The sequence below is a fragment of the Lepisosteus oculatus genome, chromosome 5, assembly GCF_040954835.1.
Source record: "Lepisosteus oculatus isolate fLepOcu1 chromosome 5, fLepOcu1.hap2, whole genome shotgun sequence".
Classification (NCBI taxonomy): Eukaryota; Metazoa; Chordata; class Actinopteri; order Semionotiformes; family Lepisosteidae; genus Lepisosteus; species Lepisosteus oculatus.
In genome coordinates this window covers 14,883,791-14,911,624 of record NC_090700.1, presented here as the reverse complement: position 1 = coordinate 14,911,624, position 27,834 = coordinate 14,883,791, and the positions used below count along the sequence as shown (strand labels likewise).

At 39.8% G+C, this 27,834-nt stretch overlaps 1 protein-coding gene across 7 annotated transcripts in view; it reads left to right on the top strand.

Annotated features, from left to right (window-relative positions):
- Positions 1-19,973, top strand: part of LOC102697796 (stAR-related lipid transfer protein 13) — a 127,511-nt gene extending 107,538 nt beyond the window's left edge. For all 7 annotated transcript variants that reach the window (XM_015342004.2, XM_015342005.2, XM_015342007.2 and 4 more), the window contains 13 exons: positions 732-803; positions 3,511-3,592; positions 6,186-6,249; positions 7,762-9,137; positions 10,135-10,305; positions 11,552-11,711; positions 14,371-14,569; positions 15,382-15,592; positions 16,336-16,450; positions 16,610-16,831; positions 17,137-17,354; positions 17,709-17,885; positions 19,107-19,973. In XM_015342004.2, the coding sequence (XP_015197490.2) occupies positions 732-803; positions 3,511-3,592; positions 6,186-6,249; positions 7,762-9,137; positions 10,135-10,305; positions 11,552-11,711; positions 14,371-14,569; positions 15,382-15,592; positions 16,336-16,450; positions 16,610-16,831; positions 17,137-17,354; positions 17,709-17,885; positions 19,107-19,224 (3,185 nt within the window). In that variant the 3' untranslated portion in view covers positions 19,225-19,973. The remainder of the gene's footprint in view (positions 1-731; positions 804-3,510; positions 3,593-6,185; positions 6,250-7,761; positions 9,138-10,134; positions 10,306-11,551; positions 11,712-14,370; positions 14,570-15,381; positions 15,593-16,335; positions 16,451-16,609; positions 16,832-17,136; positions 17,355-17,708; positions 17,886-19,106) is intronic.
- The last annotated feature ends 7,861 nt before the right edge of the window (positions 19,974-27,834 follow it).

The window sequence follows — 27,834 nt, the reverse complement described above, 5'->3', positions numbered from 1 at the left end:
CAGGGTGCAACCTTTTAGTTATTATATGAGAATATTCACGTCTGAAATATCAAATCAGAAGAACAAAAATGAGATGGCAGCATTCAGCTTGTTGTGCTAATTTGGTTCTGTCTATAGTCTATTTGTACTGTGAAGAAGCGTTCCAAGTTTGAAATCCCCCACCTAGAAATTTACCTGCAGCTTAAAATAGCTAGTGAAATCTAATCTGCACATCTTGGGCAACAGGAAAAAGCTGCAGTTCCCACTAAACACCCACATGAACACAGGGACAGCACACAAAGGTCGTGCAGACAGGTACGCCAAGCTAGAATCAAACCCAGGACCCTGCAGCTGTGAGAAAGAGGTGCTGACCACCATGCGACCTGTAAACGAGAAAAAACAAGGAGTCTGGCATTGAAAACCTGACGAAATACGAGCCGACTTCTCTTCATTTCATTCACAGTTTCTTGCAAGTTCTCGAGTTTTACTCCATTACCCAAATCTATTCGTTGGGTGTTTGGTAGTCCTCATTTTTTTGTGGTGTATTTTCCTTATGGTTGCCCCCTTTCACTTAAAAACCCTTTACATGGCAAACCCTAAATGTTCCAGTGCTATGTTAGTTTACAAAATGTGTGCTTAACAAGAATCTCAAGAAAGAACACTATAAATCACTATTAATCTTTTGCCGTATCATTTTATTTATCAAAGAGCGATCTGAGCCACACAACTCACTTGTTCTGGTTTTGTTTCAGAGATCGAAGCGAAGGAGGCATGTGACTGGTTACGGGCAGCAGGATTTCCTCAATATGCTCAGCTTTATGAAGGTAATTCATATTTTTATTTAAATTCTTCTAATATAGACAGAAATATCAAGTGTAACTCTTAAATAACTAAACACATTAGTGTAACTAAAAATACTGATAAGGGGATTTAAGTTTTCAGATTTATATGAAATGTATTTTTTTTGTTGTTAGCAATTTTGAGCTTGTGTTGCTTATTTAATGAGGAGGTAGAAAGTATGCTTCTGTAGCTGCACCACAGCAGAATAGCCTTAATGGTTTAGTTTCTTACGGCAGTTATTCACTGTAGCTCATTCATTGACAGTTGACCTGGATACTGTGAGATTTAATCTTATTTCAATTTGATTACGGAGAATCTGTTTGGCTCTTCTCTTCCTGATACAATGAAATTATCATTGGTGTACCATGAAAGGATTCATTTACACAGCTGTCTTCAAGCTCACTGCATGAAACATGGTCCTCCTTTCAACTCCTTCTAAAGTGGAGTGGTAAATTCTGTCTGGATATTTCCCAGCTTGAGTTACTATCCAAACATGGCCTGTGTAGTTAAAATAAGGGTCATGGGAAAAGCATCTTCTTTTTAAAAATATTTCATTCACACTTCAAGGTCTCCACTGAAGATTATGAAAGATGAGTTAATTTGTTTGCCTGGGTAATGTCAAATGCAGTACCTACTGTCATCCATAAACCTACTGTATTATCACCTCTATTACCTTTGTGTCTGAGAAATGTTTGATAACTGCAGTCACTGGAGCATAGATTTGTTTTTTCCTGCAGATAAACCTTTTCATACCATGGTTGAGACATTGCTGCAAAAGCATAGCTATCAATGTGCAAGGGATCATTCTGCACATTCCTCTGTGAGCAAGCAGATTCAAACTAAACCCCAGACTAAATCCATCTTCGACACACCCTGCCTCATGCAAACCCATTTACTGTTTATGATGGCAGGTTTCTGTTTGCTGTAAGCATCTTCCTTGTCATTAATGGAAACCTACTATCAAGTACTGGGTTTTGAAAACTGGAACTGACGGGCAGACATTCTTATTTATCTAGGCCTAATCCTGACAGGGAAATGAGCACCTTTAAAGAAATTCAAATTCTTTATGCTTGTATTAAAATTACTAGGATTTACATTCACACTTTCTGAAAATACCTTTTAATCTTTTAAAAACACCTTTTAACCTTTTAAAGTGCCAGCAGCTACAGTATGTCACCCTGCAACTCAAATCTGGGAATGCACTGAAGCTCAGCAGATGTGAGCCTGGCCAGTACCTGGATAGGAGACCTCCTGGTAAAGACTAAGGATCCTGCTGGAAGGGGTGTTACCTTTCCCACTGGGGGGACTAGTAGAGGTGCTCACACTGCAGTCTGTGTGGGTTCTAAAGCCCCAGTATAATGATGGGGACACTATACTGTAAAAAGGCGCCGTCCTTCGGATGAGACGTAAAACTGAGGTCATGACTCTTCGTGGTCATAAATCTTAGGGCGTTTCTCAAAAAGACCAGGGGTTTTAACCCTAGTGTCCTGGACAAATTTCCCCCTGGCTTTTACCAATCATGGCCTCGTAATAATCCCCATCAGTGAACAAGCTTCATCACTCTACTTTCCTCCCCACTGATAACTGATGTGTGGTTAGAGTACTGGCGCACTTTGGCTGACATTACCTTTAAAGCACTTTGAGTGGAGTTTCCAGAAAAGTACTACATAAGTGTTAAGAATTAATTATTGTTAATTAATCTTCTCAATTCGCCTTTAATAGTCGCAAAGGTATAGTAAAATTAGTCCAGCCCCCCATCTGGGTCATAACATTTGCTGTTTTAAAAGCTTTTCTTCATGTTTCCTTAGCTCCAGGCACTGGGTTTGTCTAGAAGAAAATGTTCATCATATCAAGTAAAGCCAAAAGTAATGTTAGTTTTAGGAGGCCCAGATCTAGCGTTACCTGTTACATAAGCACAGAGTAATGTGATATACAGTAATAGAACTACAATTCTGAAGTGGGTATTTTACGCAGTCTTGCCACTCCTCATTAAAATCCCGATGGACACAAGTTGCTATTCTAACAGTTCTTGGAAGTAACTAGGAAAATGGAGTGCTGGACTTTGGGAATATAAAATTCCCACAAAGAATTACTTTGAATTTGTGAGTTTCACAGTTTCTCTTAAGTGCCTGATTCTTTGGCTGAGCCCTGCTGGAAATCTCATTTGCAAGCATATTCATTGGGGAAGTGTATACTTGAGGTGTAAACAAAAGATTTCCCTTCTAATCCCCTAAAAAAAAACTTCAACATTTCACAGCACTTGTCTCACACTTTGGTTTTTGGTATTGTGCTACTCCAGTGTGTACAGTTTGTCAGCATCACCTGGGCCTCTGTTAAAACTGGCGAAGCCAACAAAGTGAAACGGTCAAGGAAATAATATCTAATTAAGTTCTTTATTTTAGTGTACAAGTCCCCATGTATAAATAATTGTACGGTTTAAGTCTCATTCATTTGTCTTATTTGGTTTCTACAGTTAAAGACCTTTGTTCGGGTTTGTTAATCCTTCTGTGGGTCGGCACCAGTATACTAGAAGACCTTTGTAGACTGAATACTGGGGTTTTGACCCTGCACATGAAAGACAATCAGCCCCCTCCCTGAATGCTGAGAAGGTCAAATGTGTTAGTTGCCAGTCAGTTTTGCTTGTGAGTCGTAAAAAAAATCAAACACAGTTGTACCCATTTCTTCTTTCAGACTCTCAGTTTCCCATTGACATATCTGCTGTGAAGAAGGATCATGATTTTCTTGACAAAGATCTTGTCGAACCTCTTTGCCGGTATGTACCAATCTAGGGTTATAGGCTTCATTAGTTCATGTTGATGATGGGGCTTTAACTATAGCTTCTTTGAATTTTACGTGTGTTCTATTCAAAAGCCCTAGATTCATGACTGTTACTTGTTGTAAATGAATGTTAATTGCTGTAAAGTGATAATTGTTTTATGCTATGAAGTGTGACACTGGACTTAGTTTTTAGTTTTAAAGATTGACTATATCAGAACGGTATATCAGTTTTGTTTCTCTTAAATGCACTGATGTTCATAAAGATGAAAGTCTATAAATAAGCCTATAAATGATTTTCCATTAGAATAATAATTTAAGTGATTAGTAAAACAATTGATTCAAGGAACTAAGTATTTTCTGATAAAAGCATTTTATTGCATTAATATACCATATTTATTTAAATACTGTGGATCATTTCTTTAACATTATATGATATTGCCTTTGAGCCAGAATGTAAATTGATGAGCCATGTGACATTGCCTTCTCTTCTTCCCTATTGCAATATAGCCCCGAAGTGTGGCAAATAGCATATTTTAGAGTCCTTTTTAATACCACAACTGAGACTGAATATTATCTACAGAATTAACCTAACAAAAGTAATAAGAAAACCTCTAATTTAACGCAAAACATCAGATAATTCAACGTAATTTGATCATATTTGAGTGGATTGGTTTATTTGTAAAAGACTTTTCCACATGGTTTACTGTATGTGCTATTTTCTTATGTAGGCACTGCAGGGGTAAATCGTACCTTCTTATTTGATTTATTTTCCAAATGGATATGATCCCTTAGAGAAATGGGCTAAAAATGTTGCTTGCTTTTCTTTATTGTCCCATTTTTGCTGTTGTTTTGAAATGGTTTGAAGTGACAGTTAGACACTCAAAAGAATGGAGAACAGCACTTCACCTCCTGGAGGTTGTTATGGAGACAGTGATGGGGGTGGGAAGGGGTAAGGGGGAGGGGGTTCATGGATAACTTAAGATACTGTGGCTCGAAACAACTCTTAACCAACTGATCTACATTCAGAACTGGCTTGGTGGGAAACACTGCGGGCCAGTAAATTCTCCCATTCCAGCTTTGTCTGTACTCTGTGCGGGAACAGCCCCCCTCAAAGGGCTTCTTTCCATCAGAAGTGCAATGTGACTCCCCCCTTCACGCAAACACATGAGTGGCTGATACAGTAATGTCACGGTCACCCACTTTCACTTTGATGTTTGATGATTTACTTTGTATCGTTATCGGATACTCAAAGGTTTCTGTGCCTCGGGGGGTCATGCGCTTGTCAGTCATGGCTAACAGATGTCTGTGTGCTGAATGAGCACACACCCCCTACATGTCCACACTGTACCTGGGCCTTGAAGATTTGCAGCAGGTTCTGGCACGGGGTGGGGAGTACTTGAGGTTGCGTGAAGTAATTACAGTATTAGGGGCTTTTGCAGCCTTTGTTGTCAAAGAATAAATGGCCTATACTTCATTGAAAATAGCACAAAGAGTCACGAAAAAAGGTAATTATGACACCACAGACAAGCCAGCTTCTCTTTGTGAAGCATAACTTTGTTTTCTTATATATAATTCATTTGGAATGTCAGCCCCTCCCCCTAGTATGGCCCTTTCTCATGCTTTTCTTTTGAATTGTTTTGATAACTATTTAAAGTGCACGTTACTGCTAGTTCTAATTTCACATCTCTTGGCATAGATTTTAGTAACATTTGTGGGGGAAATAATTTGAAGAGCTTTAGGTCTTTAGCTGGAACCATCTTAAATCCAGTGAGGCAATCACAATTGCAGGATGGTAAAGATTTGTGCTTAACTTGGAGGCATCAAAAACGCAACAAATGCTAATGCTGCATGTTTAAAATCTCTTTACATGAAAGAGATTGCTTTGGCTTTTGTCACTTATATTATTTTTACTTGGAAATGTGCTTGTTCTCTTGTTTTCTTATTTATTCATGGTAACAGTAGGGACAGTAAGGACCAGGGTTAGAATGATCACACTGTATGTTTTTTCGTACTCATCTGAAAACCTAAAGTGCAGCTGTATTAATGTGTTGTGTAAATAAATTCAAACTGCCCCCCGCACCTCCCATGCCTGAATGTAACTCAGACTGACTAGAATGTTAAGTGCTGAAGTGATGACATCAAAGGGAGGAGGGGATGATTAGCTCTCCTGTTTTTGTGGGCCTGTGGAAAAACACATTGTCACTCTGTGGAGCAACGGAGTCTGACGGTGGATACAGTTACTAAGGGACATGGCTACTGTACAGAATCATGTGCCACTATCTTGGGCTTCAGCAGTCAACAAGTCCCAGTGAGTTAGGTGGAAGTCACTATAGAGAAAACAGAATCCCTCTATTTAGGTTATTAGCTTAATTAGGTGTTTTAGTGAGGGGGGATCTGGTCTGTCTATATTAGACTAGGCTTCTGCTTACTCCTGGACACAGGTTGCCCTGAGTTTGAAATGCTCTTTAGTGCTTGGGAGATCAGGCTGATTCAGGGTGGACTGCTTTGGTCTGCTGAATTTCAATCAACTATGGTTTAATCCACGAGGAGATCATATGGCTGAGTTGGGTTCCGTTTCTCCCTTTCAGGAGGCTGAACACATTGAATAAGTGTGCCTCTATGAAACTTGACGTGAACCTTCCCAAGAAGAAAGTAAGTGCTATTTTTTTTCTGTTGATTGTAAAGACTTTAGCAGTATTTATTTTACTGTAGATGTACTTGACTTGCTTGTCAGGCATTGTGTAATTATTGTTCATTTGTTTTTGTGTAAGAACGATGTTACATTCCCTAAGGTTCAATATAATTGATTTTCACCAAAGTTAACATTTTGCAGAAAAAAAAAATATTTCAATTAAATGGATTCATAATTGCACCACAAACTCTTTCTAGTGTAAAGAGCATAGTGAAATTTAAAATCCATGTGCAGATTAAAATGAATTAAAACATTTCTGTAGTCTCACATTGATGATGTGAACTTTTTGTGACTTTTGTAAATCATTTGGTCAAAATTGTGGTTTCTTACCTTTTGGTTTATCAGTACAATTGGGATATAGTTATTTTTGCATACTAGTTTTCTCCAGAATCTCTTCCTAAACTATTCCGTTTCCAATAGCTGAATGCTACAGCAATGAAATTGCCTAACAATTACTTCTTAATTCAATTAAGAGGTAATTTAAGAATTGTTAGTTGTAGCATCCAAACCTGGCATATTGTACATTGTATTGCAATGTATTCTGTTAAAATAATAATGCCTTTCAGGATTACTTAAACGAAGTGGAGTGGGTTTATTTTAAGCAGTCTTTGCCTGCTCTCAGCACAAGGCCTCTGTTTTGCAGGACTCAGCGTTGCCTGATGAGCCTGACCTGTCCTACTAATTTGTTTTCCTTCAGTAGACTTTATATACCACACTGTTGCACTTCTGAATAGATAATGACAGCATGACAAACATGACATGATAAAATGACAAATCGTGTATTGTATTGTGTATTGTGTAGTGTATAAAATTTGTTTGGACACTCTGAATAGTAAAAATGCATTGGAACAAATGAAAAGTTGCATAAAAGATATGGCCTTTTAGCCCATATAGCCAATTTGGTAGTTATTAGCTTCCACACCAACAATGTTCTCTTTAAAATGCATTTCCACATAGTTTCCACTTACAGTACATCACAATATTCATTGTCAAAGTTGCACAAATGGGGAAAGAATATATTTGTTTTAAACTTGGAATAACAATTTCTAATGAAACGCCAAAAACATTCGGATAGTGTTGGCAATTTGTTCTTAGTCCTAAAGTTTTCTAAATTGATTGTGAATGATTGTGAATGCATATTTTAAATTGATTTCGTTGCAGGTTTTTTTTTCCCCCATTTAATTCAAAACAAATGAAATATGCTGTGGAGTAGTATAATGTGTATTTTCCTTTGGCTTAGGTTAAAAAAAAAACACCAGGGAAATTTATAAAAATCCCTCATCAAGAGAGGTTTTTGAAAATTGATGAACCTTTATTGATTGAGAGGACAAGGGAGAATGTATATGGATCGTTGAGAAAAAAATCATGTAATGGAAGTATGTTTCTTATATATATATTTGACTAATAATGTCTAAGACATGTATCAGTATACTGTGAGCGGTTCCAGTTCATTTTCTCTGCTTTCCCCCTAGAGCGAAGACTCCGATGAAGAAGACTTATTTGCAATCAGTGACAAATGGACTTTCGAGTGGAGCAGCAGGCGGTGGTCGCGGCTGGAGGACATTGACTCTTTCCTGGGCCGCGCGGACAGCCAGGCCCCAGCGGGAGGTGAGCCCCTGAAGAACACGACCAGCAGCGAGAGTGTGCTGACGGACCTGAGCGAGCCCGAGGTCTCGTCCCTGCACAGCGAGAGCAGCGGGGGCGGTGAGGGCCGGAGCCTGGCCGGCACCAGAGGCCTGGTCGCCGAGGAGCGGGAGGGCGCGAGGCGGAACTGCGCGGACGTCACCGCCATGCCCGACTCCACCTCCCCGGCTCTCCCGCAGGCCCCCAAAGACATCACCAACTACTCCTCGCTCTCCGCCAAGAATGGGAAGCACAGCAGGACCCGCGCCAAGGACTTCCTGCGGCGGATGGAGACGCTGAGAACTAAAGGCACATCTGTGAAAAATAAGAAAGTCCTGGTGATTAGCGGCCCCGTGCTGCAGCAGGAGCCCGAGTCCCTAAAGACTATGCACTGCGTTGAAATTGTGAACGGGGACTTAGGTGGCCTGGAAAAACCCCGGGGCAGCTTCCCCTCCCAATCGAGCAGCGAGAGCAGTGGCCACTCGGAGACGAGCGGCAGCGCCGTCAGCACCCCCAGCCTGAAGGAGCGCAAGCCCCACCGGGCCGCCCACAAGCGCAGTGGCATGTACCTGGAGGACATGGACATCTTCGCGGGGGCCCAGGTGAAGAAGGTGGCCGAGCAGAACCGCAGGAACGAGTTCCGCTCTTACGAGAACCTGGTGGTGCACATCCCTAAGGACCACAAGCCCGGCACCTTCCCCAAAGCACTGTCCATTGAGAGCCTGTCCCCCACCGATGCTGGGGCCTCCGTCAACTGGCGTACAGGTAGCATCTGCCTGGATGCTCAGAGGCAGCCCCAGAGCTCTAAAGAGCCCAGGCCCATCACCCAGTGTTGCCCCCGTGGAAGCCGGATCAGCGTGTATGACAATGTGCCCGGCTCCCACCTGTACGCCAGCACAGGTGACCTGATGGACCTAGAGAAGGAGGACCTCTTCCCCCATCTGGACGACATCCTGCAGCACGTCAACGGGCTGCAGCAGATTGTGGACCACTGGTCCAAAAACATCCTGCCAGAGATGCAAGGCGACAACCTAGAGCGCGAGGGATCAGGGCTGCAGTCCTCCAGTCAGATCACCCTGGACTTTGAGGGCAATTCTGTTCTGGAGGGACAGACCACCCCGAGTGACGGAGATAAGGATGGCATGTCCCTCAATGAGTCTGACTCCACTGGGATGAGGGAGAGGAGGGATTCTGGTGTGGGAGCATCACTAACCAGGCCGAATCGGTGTGTATTCTCCTCCTAGTTATCCTTTTAGTGACAAAAGGGTAACTTCTATGAAATAAGTTTTATATTGTAGCAATGGCAATGCTTGCTTATGTTATGCAACATCTAAAACTAAATGATGGTATATTGTGCATTCACTAAGGAATAATTAATCATATTAATAGTATTTGAGTGCCTTGGCTTTGGAAAGGAATTTAATTCTCTTTTTAGTAATATTTTAGAGGATGCTGTACAGTTTGCTTTTATTCTACATTGATAGGCAATGGAAAGATCAGCTGTAAGAGTAAGGATAGGCTTAATTGGGTTTTTAGTGAATTTAATCGTCAAAAAACACTGTTTAACTGTAGTTCACTGGAACCTGTAAATAGCTGTAGTCATGGTTTCAGCTCAGACAAAAGAGTCTGCAGATGCAGTTTTCCTCCTCAGGGTATTGTTATATAATTCAGTTATAATGTACATTTATCTTCTTCTCAGTTCTATAGTAATAATGAAGTTTGGCTATTCTGAAGATAATAGGAGAAAAACAGATTAACCTGAAAAAGGCTACCATGCCTTGCAGTAATATGTGTTTATAAAGTTCCATGATGTATAGCAAGTACAGTATATTGCTCTGTATTCATTAGGCATGTTGCAATACTCTTTTTGCACCTTTTTGTATGAAAAATGAATCCTTGCTAGTAAATTATGTAAAGAGGAAAAACAAAATAGTGTATGGATATAAACAAATATTGAAATTGCTTAGAAAAATAATTTTAAGTCATTCCTGTTTGAGGCAGGAGTAGCTATGGCTTTTAAATATTGCTCACATAGAATTTCATGGTGTCTGATAGAAGTAAGCTTATTTTAACAATAAAGAGAAAGCTAAGCATAATTTATATGTTTATTATATATACAATGAGAGGAGGCCTATCTTGCTTCAGAAGCCGGTCTTGCTTCCTTCCCAGTGATAGTGGCAACTATTTTATGAAAGATACTCGCTTTTGTCTCCCATCTTTAGGCTGCGGTGGCCCAGCTTCCAGATCTCCACTCGCCTGAGTCACTCCATGGCCTCTCTGCAGATCACCAACCAGTCCGCTGGCCAGCTCAGCCTGCTGCAGAAGTTCTCCCTCCTCCGCCTCACGGCCATCATGGAGAAGTACTCCATGTCAAACAAGCATGGCTGGACCTGGTGAGCACGGAACGGCAACACCTGCTCTTTCAAGATTAAATTTAAACAAAAACGGTCTTACTGGGAACTGATTTACCTTAACCACAGCCCTACCATTTACAGGTGGTCATCAATGACCATGCCTGGACAGGGCCTATTACAGACCAAGTAGTTGGATCGGTACAGATTAAACACAGTCCAAGCTCTGTTATGGAATGTTAAAAGTTGTCACGCAGAAGAAAAACAAAATCACAATTATTTCTCAGGTTTATTCTAAACACAGAGGATGCAGGGCAAGACACTGATTTCCAGTAAAAGGCTTTAAAATTCATATTCTAATTTAATCTTCTGACTGCTTTCACTTCCTTGCAAGCTTTACTAAGTTCCTCCTCATAACAAATGTATTTGACCTTGTAAAATGGCACAGCCCCACTATCTTTGTTGGCCATCTCTGTTTTCCAATTTCAATAACGGTGCTGGGATATGCACAAAAGTGAAAACAGACATCTCGTAGACATCTCTAGGAAGTTGAACCAAGCTTTTCTCCTTGACTGAGCAGAAAATGTGCAATGAAGACATTACTGACATCAAAATTCCCAGTGGAGGAAGTGAGCTGTTCTGTGACCTGTGACAGCCGGTTATTTTTCTCTGTATTTCTCACATCCTGTTTGACAGAATCCCTTTTCTTCATCTGCCTGCATTTTCCTTTTTTAACTAGAACATTTTCTGAGATGCCAAAGCTATTATCTCTAAAGCAATTTACTGTAAAATTAGAACAGCCCTGACCCAGGACATCTTAGCCATCTAGTTTCTTAGCAAGGGAAACAAAATCTCATGAGGGATCAACGAGCTACGTCTGAGTGGCGAAGCACAAAACATGCAAGTTTAATTAGCAAACAGAGGCCAGTAACTGACAGAGCATCTAGTCCTGCAGTCACCCAGCCAGCTACACGGGGTTACTGTTGTTCAGCAAAAATAGAAGGATATCTCTGCCTTCTCCATCTTGTGCTGCTTCTTCATGACCTGTAAATGGAACAGTTTTGAATTCACCCAGCCATGAGACAACTGCAGAGTACATCCTATTCAATAGTCATTAGCATCTATTACCTGTTTTGAGACTTGTAAGATAATAGAGGCATGAAAATTCTGTGACCTGTAACTATAAAACATGGGGGAATGGTGTAGTTTTTTTTTTTGTGGTTCATCATTAAAAAAAACCTAGAGGGAACAATAGTTTCAGACAAGTTTTGTGCCTGGTTACTTTCAGGTCTGTGCCAAAGTTTATGAAGAGGATGAAAGTTCCAGACTACAAGGACAAGAACGTCTTTGGCGTTCCTTTGATAGTTCACGTGCAGAGATCTGGGCAGCCCCTCCCACAGAGTGTCCAGCAGGCACTACGCTACTTGAGAAGCCAGTGTTTGGATCAGGTCAGTGCTTTTATCCTGGGTACTATGAATTGCGATGGCAGTCCCATATGTTATTCTAAGAGCATGTTTTGTGTATAGCACTGGTAAATGAGCTAAGAACGCACTTTTTTGTCTATTTAACTGTTGTATCTTGACTGCTCTATTACTTTATAAGCCCACCATTTCTTGATTTCATGTACATAGCTTGTCAGTAATTGAATTTGCATTGCAAGTCATGGCTCAGTCATTGGAATTGTTTTTGTAGGTTTTCAGGAAAGTACGAACTCTGTGACTTGTGTATCAGGCAAGCCAGCTATTTGAGCAATCTAACCTTTGTACCCAAAGAGCAGTTTTTGACTGCACATAGTTTAGCTTTAAACATTTTTCCAGTATTTAAATTTCTCAAACATTGGGAATTTCAAACATTACCATTAATTTGTCTAAGAATAATTACAATTTTTTCACATCATTTTACTTTTGCACATTTTGTTGAAAACAAAATTTGATATTATTTCTGCTGAATGTTTCTCCTTTTGGCTTCTTTTAAGAATTATATTGACCCATTTTACAAAGTATGTTTTTAATCTTTCACGACAGTAAAGATTCCATTCATTTTTGTAATCTTCCATAAATATTAATGTAACGCCTTTAAATTATAAATACTGTTCTGAATATGTGTTAATAATGCAACATATTTAATGGATAAGCATGTATTAAAAGACATTCAAAGAAATTCAAAATCAAATTGTTGAAGTGCACATTACTGGTCATCTCTAACTTTCAACAAACCTTTTAACTATCTAAAAACATTTACACATTGCTAGTAAACACACGTACAGTATGCAAATGTCATGTGTAACTCGCTCAAGTAAACATGATATAAACATCTTATGCAGTATACAAATTGACTATACTTATATTTTTAAGTTTAAATGGTTTCAGTTTTATAGCCATGTCATTCCACATTTCCAAAACTGAAATCTGTGACTTTGTAACCTCTCCAAATATGCCGAGTATAGTGCTTGCCACTATAACTAAGTTGTTTCACAATTTTATTTTATCACTGAAGCATTATCAAATTGGTCATGGAAATATGAAGTAATAATTATCAAAGGAAAAACCTGCAAACCATCCAAATTAAAATATCTTTATTTTTCTGGATTATTTTCTGGAATGTGGCATTCATCAAAAAGAGATTATGATTGCACTTCAGCTGATGGTGTGGCTCATTTTCTACAATGATGAAACACTGGCTTGTAACACTGATTCCTGTTGTGTTATTATTACCCCATATCCGCTCTCTTGTGAGGGGATGAAAGCTAGCCTGCTGCTTTTTCCGTTTTCAAAAAGACTGGGGCTCCTTTTAAAGTCTATGAATGGAAACAAGATGTTTAGAAGACACTGGCCATACAGACAAGATTGAAAGCTGGGCAGTTAAGGGGGAACTGTAAAGCCATTTGTATACTTTGGGCTTAGACAGAATCTGCATTGATCAGTACATTTCAAACCACAATGAAAGTAAAATGTACACAGTAATGTCTAAAGCCTGCAATTTACATCACAAAACAGACTAAATTTACAGGTATGCACAGACTTGTGAATACATCTCTTTTAATCCAACAGAAATATTACTTTTGACTTTGACACGGTTTTGTCAACAAATACAACTTACTTGTTAACTCTGCATTCAGATCATGTTAGAACATTACTGCAGTGAAATGTCTGCGTGCACAACCTGTACTTATTCACTCGTACATTGCATTAAATTAGCTGTTACAGTGACTAGTGAGCAGGAAGGGCCGATTTTACGTCACAATTTGTGCAAACTCTTGCTCTCACCCACGGCGACACCAGCAGTTTGTGACAACATCCAGCACTTTCACAAAGTTCGTGATTTGTGCTTAATTCTGAATTTGTAAAACTTTGCAATTCCATCAATTAAATTATTTTGTTACTGAGATTTAATCACCAGTCCGAGAAATTGAGACTGTAGCTCCCCTTTAAACAAAAGTACTGCCAAATCTATAACATAATGGCATCACAGGGGGAAGAAAGAATGAGACTAAAATACAACAGATTTTGTATGATGTTGTTCATCTGCAGAATCCTAACGCTGAAAAATTAAATTCAGTAATATTTTAAGTGAATCTAAAGAGCCTCCTTTTTATGTTCAGTGTACCTCCGAGGACTGTACAGCAGTGAAAATGGTCACAGCAGTATAGGTACAGTCCTACTTATTCACTTGCAAGAAAAATCCTTTACTGTCATGAATCCAGCAGCAATTTAAATACTTAAAACATAGCTGTATTAACTAACCAAGCCTTAAATTCTAATTTAAATAATCTCACTCTCCTGGCATAATCATACCCGACTCCTTGAAATGTTGTATTTACATAAACAAAGCTTCCATTCTCATGCTTCGCACAGAAGTGTTCATTCAATTCTGGTTAATGTTTTTCACCATATTATAAAAGAATCACTAATGAGTTGTTTTTTTGGTCATTGATCATAGTGCCTGCCTGATGCCTCAGCCTGCTTGTAGCTCTAACGTCTAACCCACTTCCTGGGTGGTTGAAAGTTACTGGGTGGCAGCTCCACAACCGAAACATGCTTCCTCTCTTCTCCTTTTCTTTCAGCATGGAATAAACCTTTACTTGTTCCCTTCTGGTTTTCTTTCAAGGTGGGATTATTCCGGAAGTCTGGAGTGAAGTCCCGGATACAGGCCCTGAGGCAGATGAATGAGAGCTCCCCAGACAACGTCAACTACGAGGACCAGTCAGCCTATGATGTGGCAGACATGGTGAAGCAGTTCTTCAGAGATCTCCCTGAGCCCCTCCTCACCAGCAAACTGGGGGAGACATTTCTCCACATCTATCAATGTAAGACTCACCTTAACAACGTCACAGTGGTCCTTCCGTCACAGAGAGAGTGCCTCAATAATTCCCTTGTTAGGATTCTAAAATGCCTCCTGTGTTAAGCACATACCTGCACAGTTTTTCAAAGTTTAATTAGAATTCTCTCTTGACCATCTCTTTGATATATATTATTTTTCCACAGTGTAACCCAATTGCTTTGTTTTAATATAATCTATGGTACATTGTTACAGACAGCCCACGGCTTTGAAATGAGTGCCTGTTTTTGTTGAAGGAAGATCTATTTTAAGGGCAGATTAAGGGATTAACTATAACGGCCTCTTTTTTTATGTGCCTCTGGTGTGGTCTGAAGCCCATGTATTTGTATCTTTAAGGCTTTGCATGCTTGAGTGAGTCAAATGATTTTATCCATTCTAACATCTGTCCAGATGGTGACCAAAAATAACAAACTAGCTGTCTCCCTCAAAGGACACAATATTGCCATTCACCAAAGGTTTTAGAATGAAGGAGTGGTATGTCAGTTCCCTGCTAACTGTAGGTTTTATTATAACGTATTCCTGAAATAATTTACCTCAGAAATATTGTCATTGCAACTACATTACCTTTGGGATAAGATTGATGACAATACTTTTATATATTAAGCGCATACATTTGAAGATTTATGGAATACTCAGATCTATTAAATTATTGTGAAACAATAAGGTGTGCAATACTATAGTTCTGGTGTACTATAATATACTAAAGCTCCAGTGTTTGCATGCTAAGCATGTTGAATTTCGCTTACTGGTTATTACAGTAATTTTTTTCTTCCCCTGAAGACGTTCCTAAAGACCAGCGACTTCAGGCTGTGCAGGCAGCCATCATGCTCATGTCGGACGAGAACAGGGAGGTGTTGCAGACACTGCTGTGTTTCCTTAGCGATGTGACCTCGGTGGAGGAGAACCAGATGACTCCCATGAACATCGCTGTGTGTCTGGCACCCTCATTGTTCCACCTCAACATTCTCAAGAAGGATAACCTGTCACCAAGGTATCTTTCCACTGTCTCAATGCAGTACTTGAGTAACTACAGTATATGTGCTGTACTGTATGGTCTTTTTCTTGGGGTTACCCCGTACTTAACAGTTCTTTACTAAATAGCACAGGGTTGTTTTCCCATTAACATTATACGAAACAGAAAATGATCAAATCATACATATGGTTCAACACACAAAATGTATTTTATTTCTCGTCAAATTTCACATTAAGCATCTTCTAGCTTCCATATGGTTGTGGTAGAAATTTAAATAGTAATCTAATTTCTTAACTGAATGACTGAGCATAGACACCCCACAGTTACAGTACACATTACTTAAAGAATACTTTTCTCAATGTATAGTAACTGCTCCTTTTATGTCTACTTGAGAATAAAAAAGTAATAAAGATTTAGCATATACAGAACTGGTGCCCTTGTTCCAGTACAGTTCCGTTTCATGTTTAAAGCTTTGGAAATGAAGGCATTTTGCTGTAAAGTACCAGTACATTTCAAGTGTGCACAATTTTATGAGAGCATGTTGCGTACAAATAACTCTCCTCTATAATTAAGCTACTAATTACTGCGTCTGTATTTTGTCAAATTTAAACCTACACACCTTGTTCTGTGTTCTGAAAGAGGACACATAGGGATGCTACACACATTCATGAGAGAGGTTTCCTTCCTGTTACCAATTCACCTCCAGGGCAGCGACATTTCTCAAGTCCTCATTTCCAGTTTCCCTTTCCCCTCCACAACAGAGCCATGCAAAAAAAATACGCAACAGGGAGGCCAGACCAGAAAGACCTTAATGAAAACCTGGCTGCAACTCAGGGCCTGGCTCACATGATCTTGGAGTGCAACCGGCTATTTGAGGTGAGCGACTGAAATTTTTTCCTGAAGGCAATGCACTATGATGAGGAAGGGCAAGACATGTCAAAAAGACAGTTTGTGAAAGATTGGCCAGGAAAAAGTTGAGTCAGAACCCCCCCTTCCTGCTTTTAAGAACGTAGCGCTTTTTTCTCCCTGCTCCAGATCCCCCATGAAATGGTGACACAATCCCGCAACTCGTACGTGGAGGCAGATGTCCAAGCCCTGACGCTGGAGGAGCTGTGCAAGCAGACAGAGGAAGATGATGGCACCTACCAGACTCACGTGGAGAATCTGATTCAGTCCCTGCTGAAGGAGGCCAGGGAAAAGTCCAAATACTGGGTGTCCTGTTCCAGCACAGACAACACCGAGCTGTTCTATAAGAAGGTGGGTTTGCCACCTGGCCTCTGCTTTCACCTCCATTCCTTTATGTATTTAATGAGCAAAGCACGTAATTATTTAGATCCCTACGATGTTAAAGAGAGCAGCCTAACAACATATAAAATGGCACCATGCAAACACTAGAGGAGGCACAAACACTACAAAAGCGACAGGCTTCGTTTTTTCATAGTCCGTTGATTTGCTGGTGTTTGGTTTACTTGTTATTATTGTTACCGTTCACCGTTTGCTGGGGCTTTTGTTCGAGAGGCCAGTTGTGATCGCGTTATTAAAGGCTGTGCCACTGTCCCCAGGTGGGTGATGGCAACCCCCTACGGCGGTGGAAGGTGTCAGTGGAGGTGGAAGCGCCTCCTTCAGTGGTGCTGAACCGGGTGCTGCGAGAGCGCCACCTGTGGGATATTGACCTGCTGCAGTGGAAAGTGATGGAGACTCTGGACAAGCAGACAGAAATCTACCAGTATGTGTTGAACAGAATGCCACCACATCCAAGCAGAGACTTTGTAGTGCTGAGGTGAGTCTGGCATTCAAGTCGACACTCCGATTATGAACAGACCAGGATTTTTCTTTAAAACCAATGGTTTAGACTAGAATATAGAAAATAAGTGTGTAGAGCTTTTAAGATCAAATATGCAGTTATCTGAAAAAGTGTTTTGTAAAATTTAAACTCAACCACAATTCTAGGTATACATCTAAAGCAGGTATAGGTTTGAAAATGAATACTTGCAAAAATCTTGATATAATGCCCCTAATTTGTACAGAATAAGCTGAAAGAGGGTCTTTTAAGAATTTGTCACTTATTTTTTGCCAAAGCGTTCAGGTGTGCATCTTGAAAAGCTCTGTAACTGTGCCTATTGCTCCTGTCCAGATCTTGGAGAACAGACTTGCCGAAGGGGACATGCGCACTGGTTTCGGTATCAGTGGACCATGAAGAAGCTCCACCAATGGGAGGGGTGAGAGCGATAGTGATGGACTCACAGTACTTACTGGAGCCTTGTGGTTCAGGAAAATCCAGACTCACACACATCTGCAGGATAGACCTCAAGTGAGTAAATATTTGGCCTACCATCTGGTACACATATTCATGTGGCTTTTGAGCAAAGTGTCTCTTTTTATAGCAGTGAACATTAAGCAATACAATCATTTAAAAACAGATGTGACAGTTTTCAACTACTTGCTATATGAAAACAGGAGGTATCGCATCACAAAGAACATTAAGGAATGTATTTGTTTTTTTAATCTACCACCTACATTAGTTCTTTGCTGGAAGCATGTACTGTAGCTGCCATTAACGAGGGAAATTCAGAATCAGTATGAAGTATCTACAGGAAAATATGAGCCAGAGGCAACAAGTAGCAACTAAGGGAGGGGGAATGCACTGAAAACTGAGAACAGGAAGCATTTTTTTACTTGAAGGTTTAAGGGAAGCAGTAATGAGGTACCCAGCTATGCTGTCAAAGCATATACTCTGGCTTATTTCAAGAAATGGATGGGATCCTCAGATCAATTAGCTACTAACAACCACATGAGCTAGACTGGCCAAAAGGTTTATAGCCTTTCTGGTGTTCTTATGTTCAAAATACTAATAAAGTAAAGATCTACTCTATACTTCCTCATCATTTACATTTTATAGTGGATAGCCCCAACATTAAAAATAAAAAGCATTTTATTATTATATGTTATTATTTTGCATACAGAGGCATTACAAATTCCACTGATAAATTGTAACCATCAGCATTTGTTGCTTTTTTAATTCCTCTCATTATAGTATTAATTTGTAAAAGTAAAGTAGTTATTTTACTTATACGTAGTTTACATATAGTTATTAAAATAGGTATTCACAGCTGATGGTTTTGTCCAAAGTCTGAACACTACTCTGGCGCTGCTGAACACTTAGAACATAATATTAGGACAAATCACATAGTGAAGCACAGAGTCACAAGTCACGTAACTCTCTGTATCCAAAGGTGTCTCCCAGACTACATCTTTCTGCCATATCCAGATTCCATGTCTGTAAAAGTCATGGAACATGAGGAAAACAAACAATGTTGAGCAACAATATTGTACTAAATGAAAGGGTAAGGATATGTATTTTTGTGTTGTGAGAAGTAATCATGGGGCTGTATAGTTTAAGAGAGAATTAGGTCCAGGAATATAGCCTTAAGGGATTGTAGGAATTCTGTGTAGGCAGCGATGGAAAACAACTGATGGAGCCCATCTTCTCAAAACTCCTAGGAACTGATGTCTAGACTTTTCCTTCTTTCAGAGGAAGAATGCCAGAGTGGTACAACAAAGCTTTTGGACATCTGTGTGCTGCTGAGGCCGCCAGGATCCGGAACTCATTTCAGCCTCTGGCGACAGAAGGGCCAGAAACAAAAATCTGAACACCTGAACTCCAACTGGATGAGGATAGGAAGAGCCAGGTGGATTTTTTTTTTTTAAGGGATCATCGTCTCAGAAAACAACTACAGCTGGGACTCCACTGATCGCAGTGGAAACAGAAAATAGTTTCAGCAAAGGTTGCTGGACGGTTTTATTTGAATTTGTCCTGTGAAGCACTCAGACTTAATGGACATTCTGGAAGTGAGACTCAGCTTCTCACTGGTGCTGGAATACTTTGTCCACTGGGAACACTAAACAGCCTGCCATTGTTCTGTCGGTACCATTCATATTATTATTAATTATTATTTTTATGTATTGTACAATGTCTAGGACATCAAATATTTAAAAGCTTCTGGGAAGCATGTGTATTTTATTTTAAATACAAATCTCTATATAAATATATGTATAAATAAAAGTATATATATGTACACTGTGTATATTTAAAGCTTATTTTGCAGATTTACCTGCATCTTTGCTTATTATATTGAATCTCTCTATCGCATTGATACCATGATATTACAGATTGTAAAAAAAACGTAAGCTGGTTTTACTAAGCTTATGCAGTACTGTTTGTGCCAAAATCAGTATAATTTAAATCAAGTTCTACCCTGGCGTTTTAAGGGGTTAAATATTGTGACTCAGGTTTGATGTCCTCATACCTGCTCTAATAGTACTGGACAATTCTAAAGAGGTGATAACAGGGTGCCCAAGAGTGCATTTTTGATGAAAATATTAAAATAATTTTCATGCATACTGCTGTGGACCAGTCTTTTTTTACAGCTGTATTTAGAATGAAAAAATTGCATTCATGCCTCTCCCTCAGTTATGATAACCCTTCTCATTTCTCTGCTGTAGCATACTTTATTTTCAGCCAAGACTTTACAACCAATCCCCAAAACACATTTGAATCATTTCAAGTTATAAGTCTTTAATCAGCAACATTTTAATGGTATTGCAGTCTTAGACAAAACACAAGGTTTCAAAAATCATTCCATCTTAACCTTTGAGAATTTCCAGTCTCAGAATAATCTGTTTCACAGTGAACAGAGATTTGGACCGTGAAAACGACGATTCATGTCAGCAAAATTACTAATGTGCTCCTTGTGACCAATATAATGTGGTCACAGAAGGCTATATAAATAGATCATAATGTAAAACATCACAGATGTCAAACATAATGTTATTATCCACCCACTCCTTTTTTTTTTCCTCAATTCAAACCTAGTATAAGTATGAGAACATTTTCTTAAATACAGACACTTGCGATCATGTTGACCTATTATTGTCCTGAGAACAGACTGAGAGAGCGTGAGGTTGTATAGTCTGTATATATTGCTGTTAGCATTTATTTATTTGGTTGTGTTTAGTCAGAGAGCTGCTTTTTTGTGGTTGGTCCAGCTGGGATAAAGGGCAGTAGAGCTGCGGGTTGAGGGATTGGGGGATGGATAGAAACGGAGGATTGGAACCAGCTGTTAAGAGCAGAAAGGCTGTGGTGTATGAGAGCTGCTGAAGAGGTCACTTCCTCTCTCAGAGAAAGCCTGAGAATACCCTCCCGCCTTTCCCAGGAAAGTCTGCTGGGGACGGGAGGGGGAAAGGGAATTGCTTTACCTAAAGACTCGTTGGTTAAAAAATGGCAAAAATGTAAGAAGTGAGAGGGGTTTTTTTTCCCCTCCAGAAAGCCACATGGAAAATATTTCAGTCAAGAGAAAATTAAATGCAGTGAATTCACAGAAATCCTCTACATGGGTATTCCAACTGGAAAACAAAAGTAAAATACAGGGCTTTAAAGCAAAGGCAAGGATATTTCTTGTACCTAATACAATTAAGAACTAAAGAAAATGTGTTCAATGTCATTTTGTTATGTGGAGAATTTCTAGTTCTACTGAAATGACTTCTTAAATGGCCTGAGGTGAAGAAACATTGGCAAATGCTACCTGTTTTTATTTTAAACATGGGGTAAAGTGATGCGTTTCATCTTTGCCACTGCATAGGACAAATTTTTAATAGTGATGTACGGAAGTTATGACTTCATTCCCCTGTTCTATCATAATGCATCTCCAAATTTAATATGAAGTGCCCAACAGGGTTTTACAGTTTTAGAGCTGCTGTAAAATTAGTATAGAACCTAAGAGCAGAAGCATTGGAACTTTTATTTCACACTTAAAACATTAACTTTTCCAGATAACTCTGCTTTACCACTAGATTTACTAGCCATACATCTTGCAGCCATATCACCCTGCAACTCACAACTGGCAGCCCACTGAAGCTCAGCAGGTGAGAGTTTAGTCAGTATCTGGATGAGAGACCTCCTGAGAAAAACCAAGGTTGCTGCTGGAAGAGGTGTTAGTTGGGCCAGCAGGGGGTGCTCACCCTGTGGTCTATGTGGGTCTTAATGCTCCAATATAGCGACAGGGACACTATACTGTAAAACGGCGCTATCCTTTGGATGAGACGTAAAACCGAGGTCCTAACCCTGTGGTCATTAAAAATCCCAGGGCGTTTCACTAAAAGAGTAGGGGTGTTACCCTGGCATTCTGGCCAAATTTCCCGTTGGCCCTTACCAATCATGGCCTCCTATTAATCCCTACCTATGAATTGGCTTCATTACTCTGCTCTCCTCCCCACTGATAGCTGATGTGTGGCAAGTGTTCTGGCACACTATGACTGCTGTCGCATCATCCAGGTGGATGCTGCCCATTGGTGGTGATGGAGGGTAGTCCCCTTTACCTGTAAAGCGCTTTGAGTGGAGTGTCCAGAAAAGCACTATGCAAGTGTAACCAATTATTATAATTATTATTGAACACTTAAAATTCAGATAAATGACTTTTTGAAGTCTGTGTTGTCAATATTATACCTAAGCATTGTGATAAAGAGGGGACACTTCCCATGAGACCCCACCCTTCAAATGTGCCAACGATCTGTTGCTCCGCCCCCAGCTGGTACAGGTGAGACCAAGATGGAGGTGAGGCAATGTCATTAATGCCCAGAGGCTGGTCGTACTGCTTCCATCACCTTTTTTACCTTTAATATGAAGATGCAGTGTTTAATACAGATGTGAAAAAAATTTGATTAATTATTTGGTATTTTCCCTCCATTGTTTTTTTAACCATTTGTTTCTCTTATTTCTATTACTGATTATATTTCTTATTGTATAAATGTGCATAACAGGCGACGTTAAATGGAGAGCTTTAGTTGAAATGCTTTTGTTTTCCCAAAGGATTACAAGGTATTCATGCTCTTGGCAGCATATTTTCATTTCATTTGGGTTTTTACTTTTTTTCTGACATAAAAAAAACTAACAATAAAAGCGTCAATGAATAAAATGTTTTGCTTTATAAAGGCTCAATAGAATTTGTGCAATGGTTAGGCTTTCAAGTTAAACGAGAACACTTATTGGAACATATTTTGCTCTTTAAAATAGTTACCAATTGTTTCATCGCAATGAAACTGGATATGCTGGATATGGATATGCAAATTGATAAATGCTAGAGTTGTAAGTAGGCGATTGTTTGAGTTAAAAACGGTTAATTTTATATGTAAATAACGTCAAAAAAATCGGAACTGTGCGTTTAAACGCCGCTCTGCGAGGTTACAAACTGTGTGGCCTGGCCTTGGATTATAATGTGTATTTTTTGCACTTCATTATAAGGACGTTATTATATGGGAACTCGATCCCTTCCAAGGACGTTGTGAAAACTAAAATCCAAAGGCAAAATCGTTAGGAGAGGCTCTCATTTTACATTTCACTTTCAGGTTGATGGGATTCTTAATAATAATAATAATAATTGCTTACACTTATATAGCGCTTTTTCTGGACACTCCACCCAAAGCGCTTTACAGGTAATGGGGACTCCCCTCCACCACCACCAATGTGCAGCATCCACCTGGATTCTTAGATTCTTGTTACGTAGGGGAGCTCAATGTCATTATTTAGACCTGCCGTAGATACACACTACTGGTATAATAAACCAAATATCAGGATATAGCTTAAGGCCATTCTCGAAATGGACACATTAGTAAAAGGAAAGACAGTATTGGGCTGTATTACGAGAAACATACACGGGCTAAATAGCATTTTCTCGCAATGTAATAGAATAACAGGTTATTGACACAGAACCCCGTAAGTTGTTGGTATCGTATTATTTTTAGGGTGGTGGTGTACAGTATGCGTTTGCTTCTTTTGACTCCAGATAAAAGAAAATAGTTGTAACGGGTGGTAATATAGCTTCCTTTGCCTTGGCAGTTTAGAGAGCGAGTACTCCAGGTTGCTTTTCGCTGTGCCTTTTTACATTTGTAACTGCGCCACTTCAAATAAAATATGAAGTTAGATTCTTCAGTCGTTTTTTTGCTGCTTTTGTGTGTTGTGTGGGAGCAGGTACACACATGCATCACGTAATGAAAATGCATGGTAAAGTCACGGAATTGAAAGCCTTTTCTATCGCGTCTAGATTCTAGTCCTAATTTTAGTGAACCTACCTGATCAAAGTTTTATCACCCTTTGTGTTTTACTCATTTTAATTGTTAAATAAAAATTAAAAAGTGTACTTTTGTATTTTCGACTTGGGTTTAGATATCCCTCACTCTTCAGTACGTACTGCATTTTAGTGGTGAATGACATGGGTCCCATTTATACTTATTGCGTTCTTGCATTCTTTTGGATGAAAAGTTCTATACTGTAAATACAAAGTTTTCACTTTTTTCGAGTAGAGGCCTGTAATATGATTTTTTTGTGTTGATTTTTAAAATTATTTTTGTCTTCGTCTGTTACAAAGGAGAACAAAATTTCATTTTGATTGCAAATCAAGATCTTTTAATTACACTGCATACGTGAATTTTACGCCTGCTTGACGACGATTTCCTTTTTTCCCCCACAGATCTAAATTAATGCGAACCGCTCCATTGAAACCATCCTACATCTTTGCGAAAGACAGATTAGTTCGTTCTAATAGGTAGTCACTTTTCCTATTAGAAGTTCTTGTAGCAATTATTTATTCTTTATCAAGTAAAGGTGTCCATATTTATTATGTCTTTGTAAGGACATGCATCTTAACGTTATTGGTGTTCCCTCCTTAAAATGAAGCTTTTGAAAATATCTCGTGTGTCTCCAACTCTATGTTTGTTGAATGCCTCTGTCATTTTTTTAAATCATAATCTTACTCTGGTTGCGCTTTACGATGTATTTCTAGGAAACGAGTCCGTTTTTAACTCTGTGCTCTAGACAAGAAACAAGAGGGATAGTGCACTGTTTCTCCAAAATGACATTTTCTGGCCCCCTAATAAATATGATGCCTGGCAGCCACACCCCCTATCTCTCCTGGTCTAGACCGTTCCCCTGCACCCAGCAGGCGGAAAGATCACTGTGAAAGCTCTATGTGTCCATTAACCTTCCACTGACCGCTGTGATACAGTGGCATCCACGGAAGACATGCAGGGACCAGCCTGGTCTGGGCTTCAATTTGATTGGGATGTCCGAGTCACAGCCTCTTTCAGCATGTTATTTTCTTGATGTGGCACGGTCATTAACATTGATTCCTCACGGCACTTGAGCCAGGGGTTCAATTCAATCAGCATGGAGTTTGCATGTTTTCTCTGGGTGCTCTGGTTTCCTCCCACACTCCACACACAAAAAAACAATTGGCTTCTGGGGAAATCGACCCTGGTGTGAGCGCGTGCGTCTGTGTGTGTGTGTGCCCTCCCATGGACTGGCGCCCCGCCCAGGGTGTACCCTGCCTTGCGAAGGTTGCTTGCCGGTATAGGCTTCAGCTTCCCCACCGGCCTGAATGGGAAGAAACGGTTAGAAAACAGATGAATTATCTTGGTGTTAAAGCGAAAAAAAATGCAATCGAGTGCCCCCTTGTGGTTAGTGATCCAAAAGATACACAGATCACTCGTGTGTTCCTTCGGTACCGTCAGAAATGCTGTACAAAGAGGAGTCGAAAGATTCTTCGGCTAACGGGCTTTCTTTAATTCTTCAAATTTGATTGTACGTCAATTCTGATACGACTGCATGCATACATACTTGAAGTGTATTCATACTAGTAAGTAATGTTAATTAAGTCAACAACATGGCAGTTAATGAATCGCCTGCACATTTCGCCATGGATAATTTACATGATTGAACAGGTTGCATGTCAAAAGGTTGTGAGGGTTTAAAAAGTATTTTTCAAGAATACGCAACCAACATCAAAGGAAAGGAGTAAGAAAAACCATGGACCCGAGGTAATCAAGTAGTAACGTTCACAGACTTGGATAAATATACATTAAAATACTGTACAGCACACGTTTTGCAGGAACAAGAACTGTCGTTTTGCGTTTTAAAAACTTACAAATTCCCCAAATCAGGTACTATCCATGGACGCTCTTAGCTGCATTTTTGTCATTGGCCCAGAGTACCAGTTTGTAAGAGTAAACGCAACACAACCTGTTTCTGCACTTATTAAAATGCAGGTGAGCAAAAGCACATATTTTTGCTTTAATGGACAACGTAAAACTTAACTACACACCTCTTGCAATCTATACGACTGACTAACATCTAGAACAGACTTTGTAAGACTTGTTTACAGTTTTAGACTGTACTTCCAATAAACACGGGAAAACGTCCCGTCGAGTACAAAACGGTCGACGCTGAAATAATCAAATTTACAGAAGGAAAATGGGCAACATCAAGCTCTTACAGTAGGTCAATCTAACTTATTTTAAAACCCCATGCTCTCTCATGCGAAAACGAACCAAATATCCGTAATTGTAAATAGGAAAGGTAAATGCATCTAAAACACTATGATACAAGCAATCCAAATGAGTTACACACTGATTCACGTAGTACTACCAGGACTGAAGGCTAGTCTCTAGACTTTATTTACGGGACACTGTTATATAAAATTAATGCAAAAAAAAACGACTATACATTACGACAAGTATAAGAATTTGCGTATAAGATGACCCCTCCAAACAAAATCAATTTACTCACCGCCACTCGTTCCTTGAAACTTCAGACTCAAGGTTAGCAATAGCACTACGGAAATTTTAATTGTATAATGTTAACGTTTAGCACCATAACACATTGTTTTGCATTTAATTAACTACACACTGAAACCTCTTCACGACTGCACCTGTGAAATGACGATTCCCGTGAAGATGTTAATTACATTCTTATTATTTTATTGCACGTGTAGTTAATTAAACGAACATCTGGGAAACTCAACTGGAGAGGTGGGGTCTCTCTAGAAAGAAAGCTAATCATCTCTTGAACACTGCATGCGCGCATGTTTTTGAAATCGGCACACTCTAAATGACACCCTATATCCATACAACATTTATGTTGCTTAAGATGCCTCATGAGTGAACGCCGTCAGTCTTTTAAGACCTTACATTTCTCTGCCTAATTAGCTAGTCGAATATGCTAGAGAGACCTTCAAACAATCGCAATTAAAACTGAGAAGAACCCAGGAAGCCAGAGAGGACAACTTTTCACACCTCTAATGGCCTAAACCCATTGTTTAGTAACTTATGATTGTAGCGTGTACCGTATGTACCGTATAGCAACACAGACACAGAATAACACAAGGACTAGTTTTCCTAGAACCCAATTAACGCACCAGTATGTCTTTGGACTGTGAGGAAACCAGAGCACCTGGAGGAAACCCATGCAGACACAGAGAGAACAGACAAATACCATGCAGATACTTTCCCAGGTAAGGAATTCTTACCTCTCCTCGGCCCCACTTATTTAAGGTTTTGTCCAAATAGTGTTTTTCGGGCTGCTCTGAACAGCTGATCAACTGTGTGCGTGTGTGTGTGTATAATTTTGGGAGTGTGGTGGGGGTTCAGAGATCTATACTACTGTGAACTAGGAGGGAATGGATCCCAAAATGTTTTACATATATAGGAGGAACCTTCTTCATCTACCATTGAGGTGCAGCATGCTCATGGGTTTCACATGGCATCCTTTATACCCCAGCAGGCAGAGAAGTGAGAATTTTGGGAGGTCACGTTGTGCAACCCCAAAGTAGTATTTCGCCCGGTCACCGCAGAAGAACCCTAGGGGTGCTGTGGAATAGGTATTTATTAATATATGAAGGAGATGGACAGGAGCTCTTACAGCATAGTGTCCTCAGTCATTATACTAGGATATTTGGTTTAGAAATCGTGGTTGAGAAGGAAGAGTGCCACCTACTGGTCCTCCAACACCACTTCAACCTGATTTTCCTCAGAGGTCCTCCATCCCCACACTGCCCAGCTTGGTTTAGGTTACATAAGCCCAGGCAGTAGTATTTCTTCAGGTGCCTAAAAATCCAGGACTAGACAATTAATCTACTGCTATCATTTAGTATCTTAAAACCGTTTAGTATCTACCAAAACTACCATGGCCCTGACTAGTGCTGTTGGTAGAGCATGAGACTCCGAATCTCAAGGTAGTGGGTTCGTGGCCCATGTTGGGCGCCAGATCCTCCATGTTGGAGGTTGGGCACAAGGCAAACAGCCCTGTCCTGTAAAAAACTAATCTTATAAAAACAGCAATAGGATTTTGCTGCCCCTACATTCCAGAAGCCATAACGCGCAAACTTCCATCCACAACTACCACAAAATAAATCCGATGAAGGTTATTTTTTCGT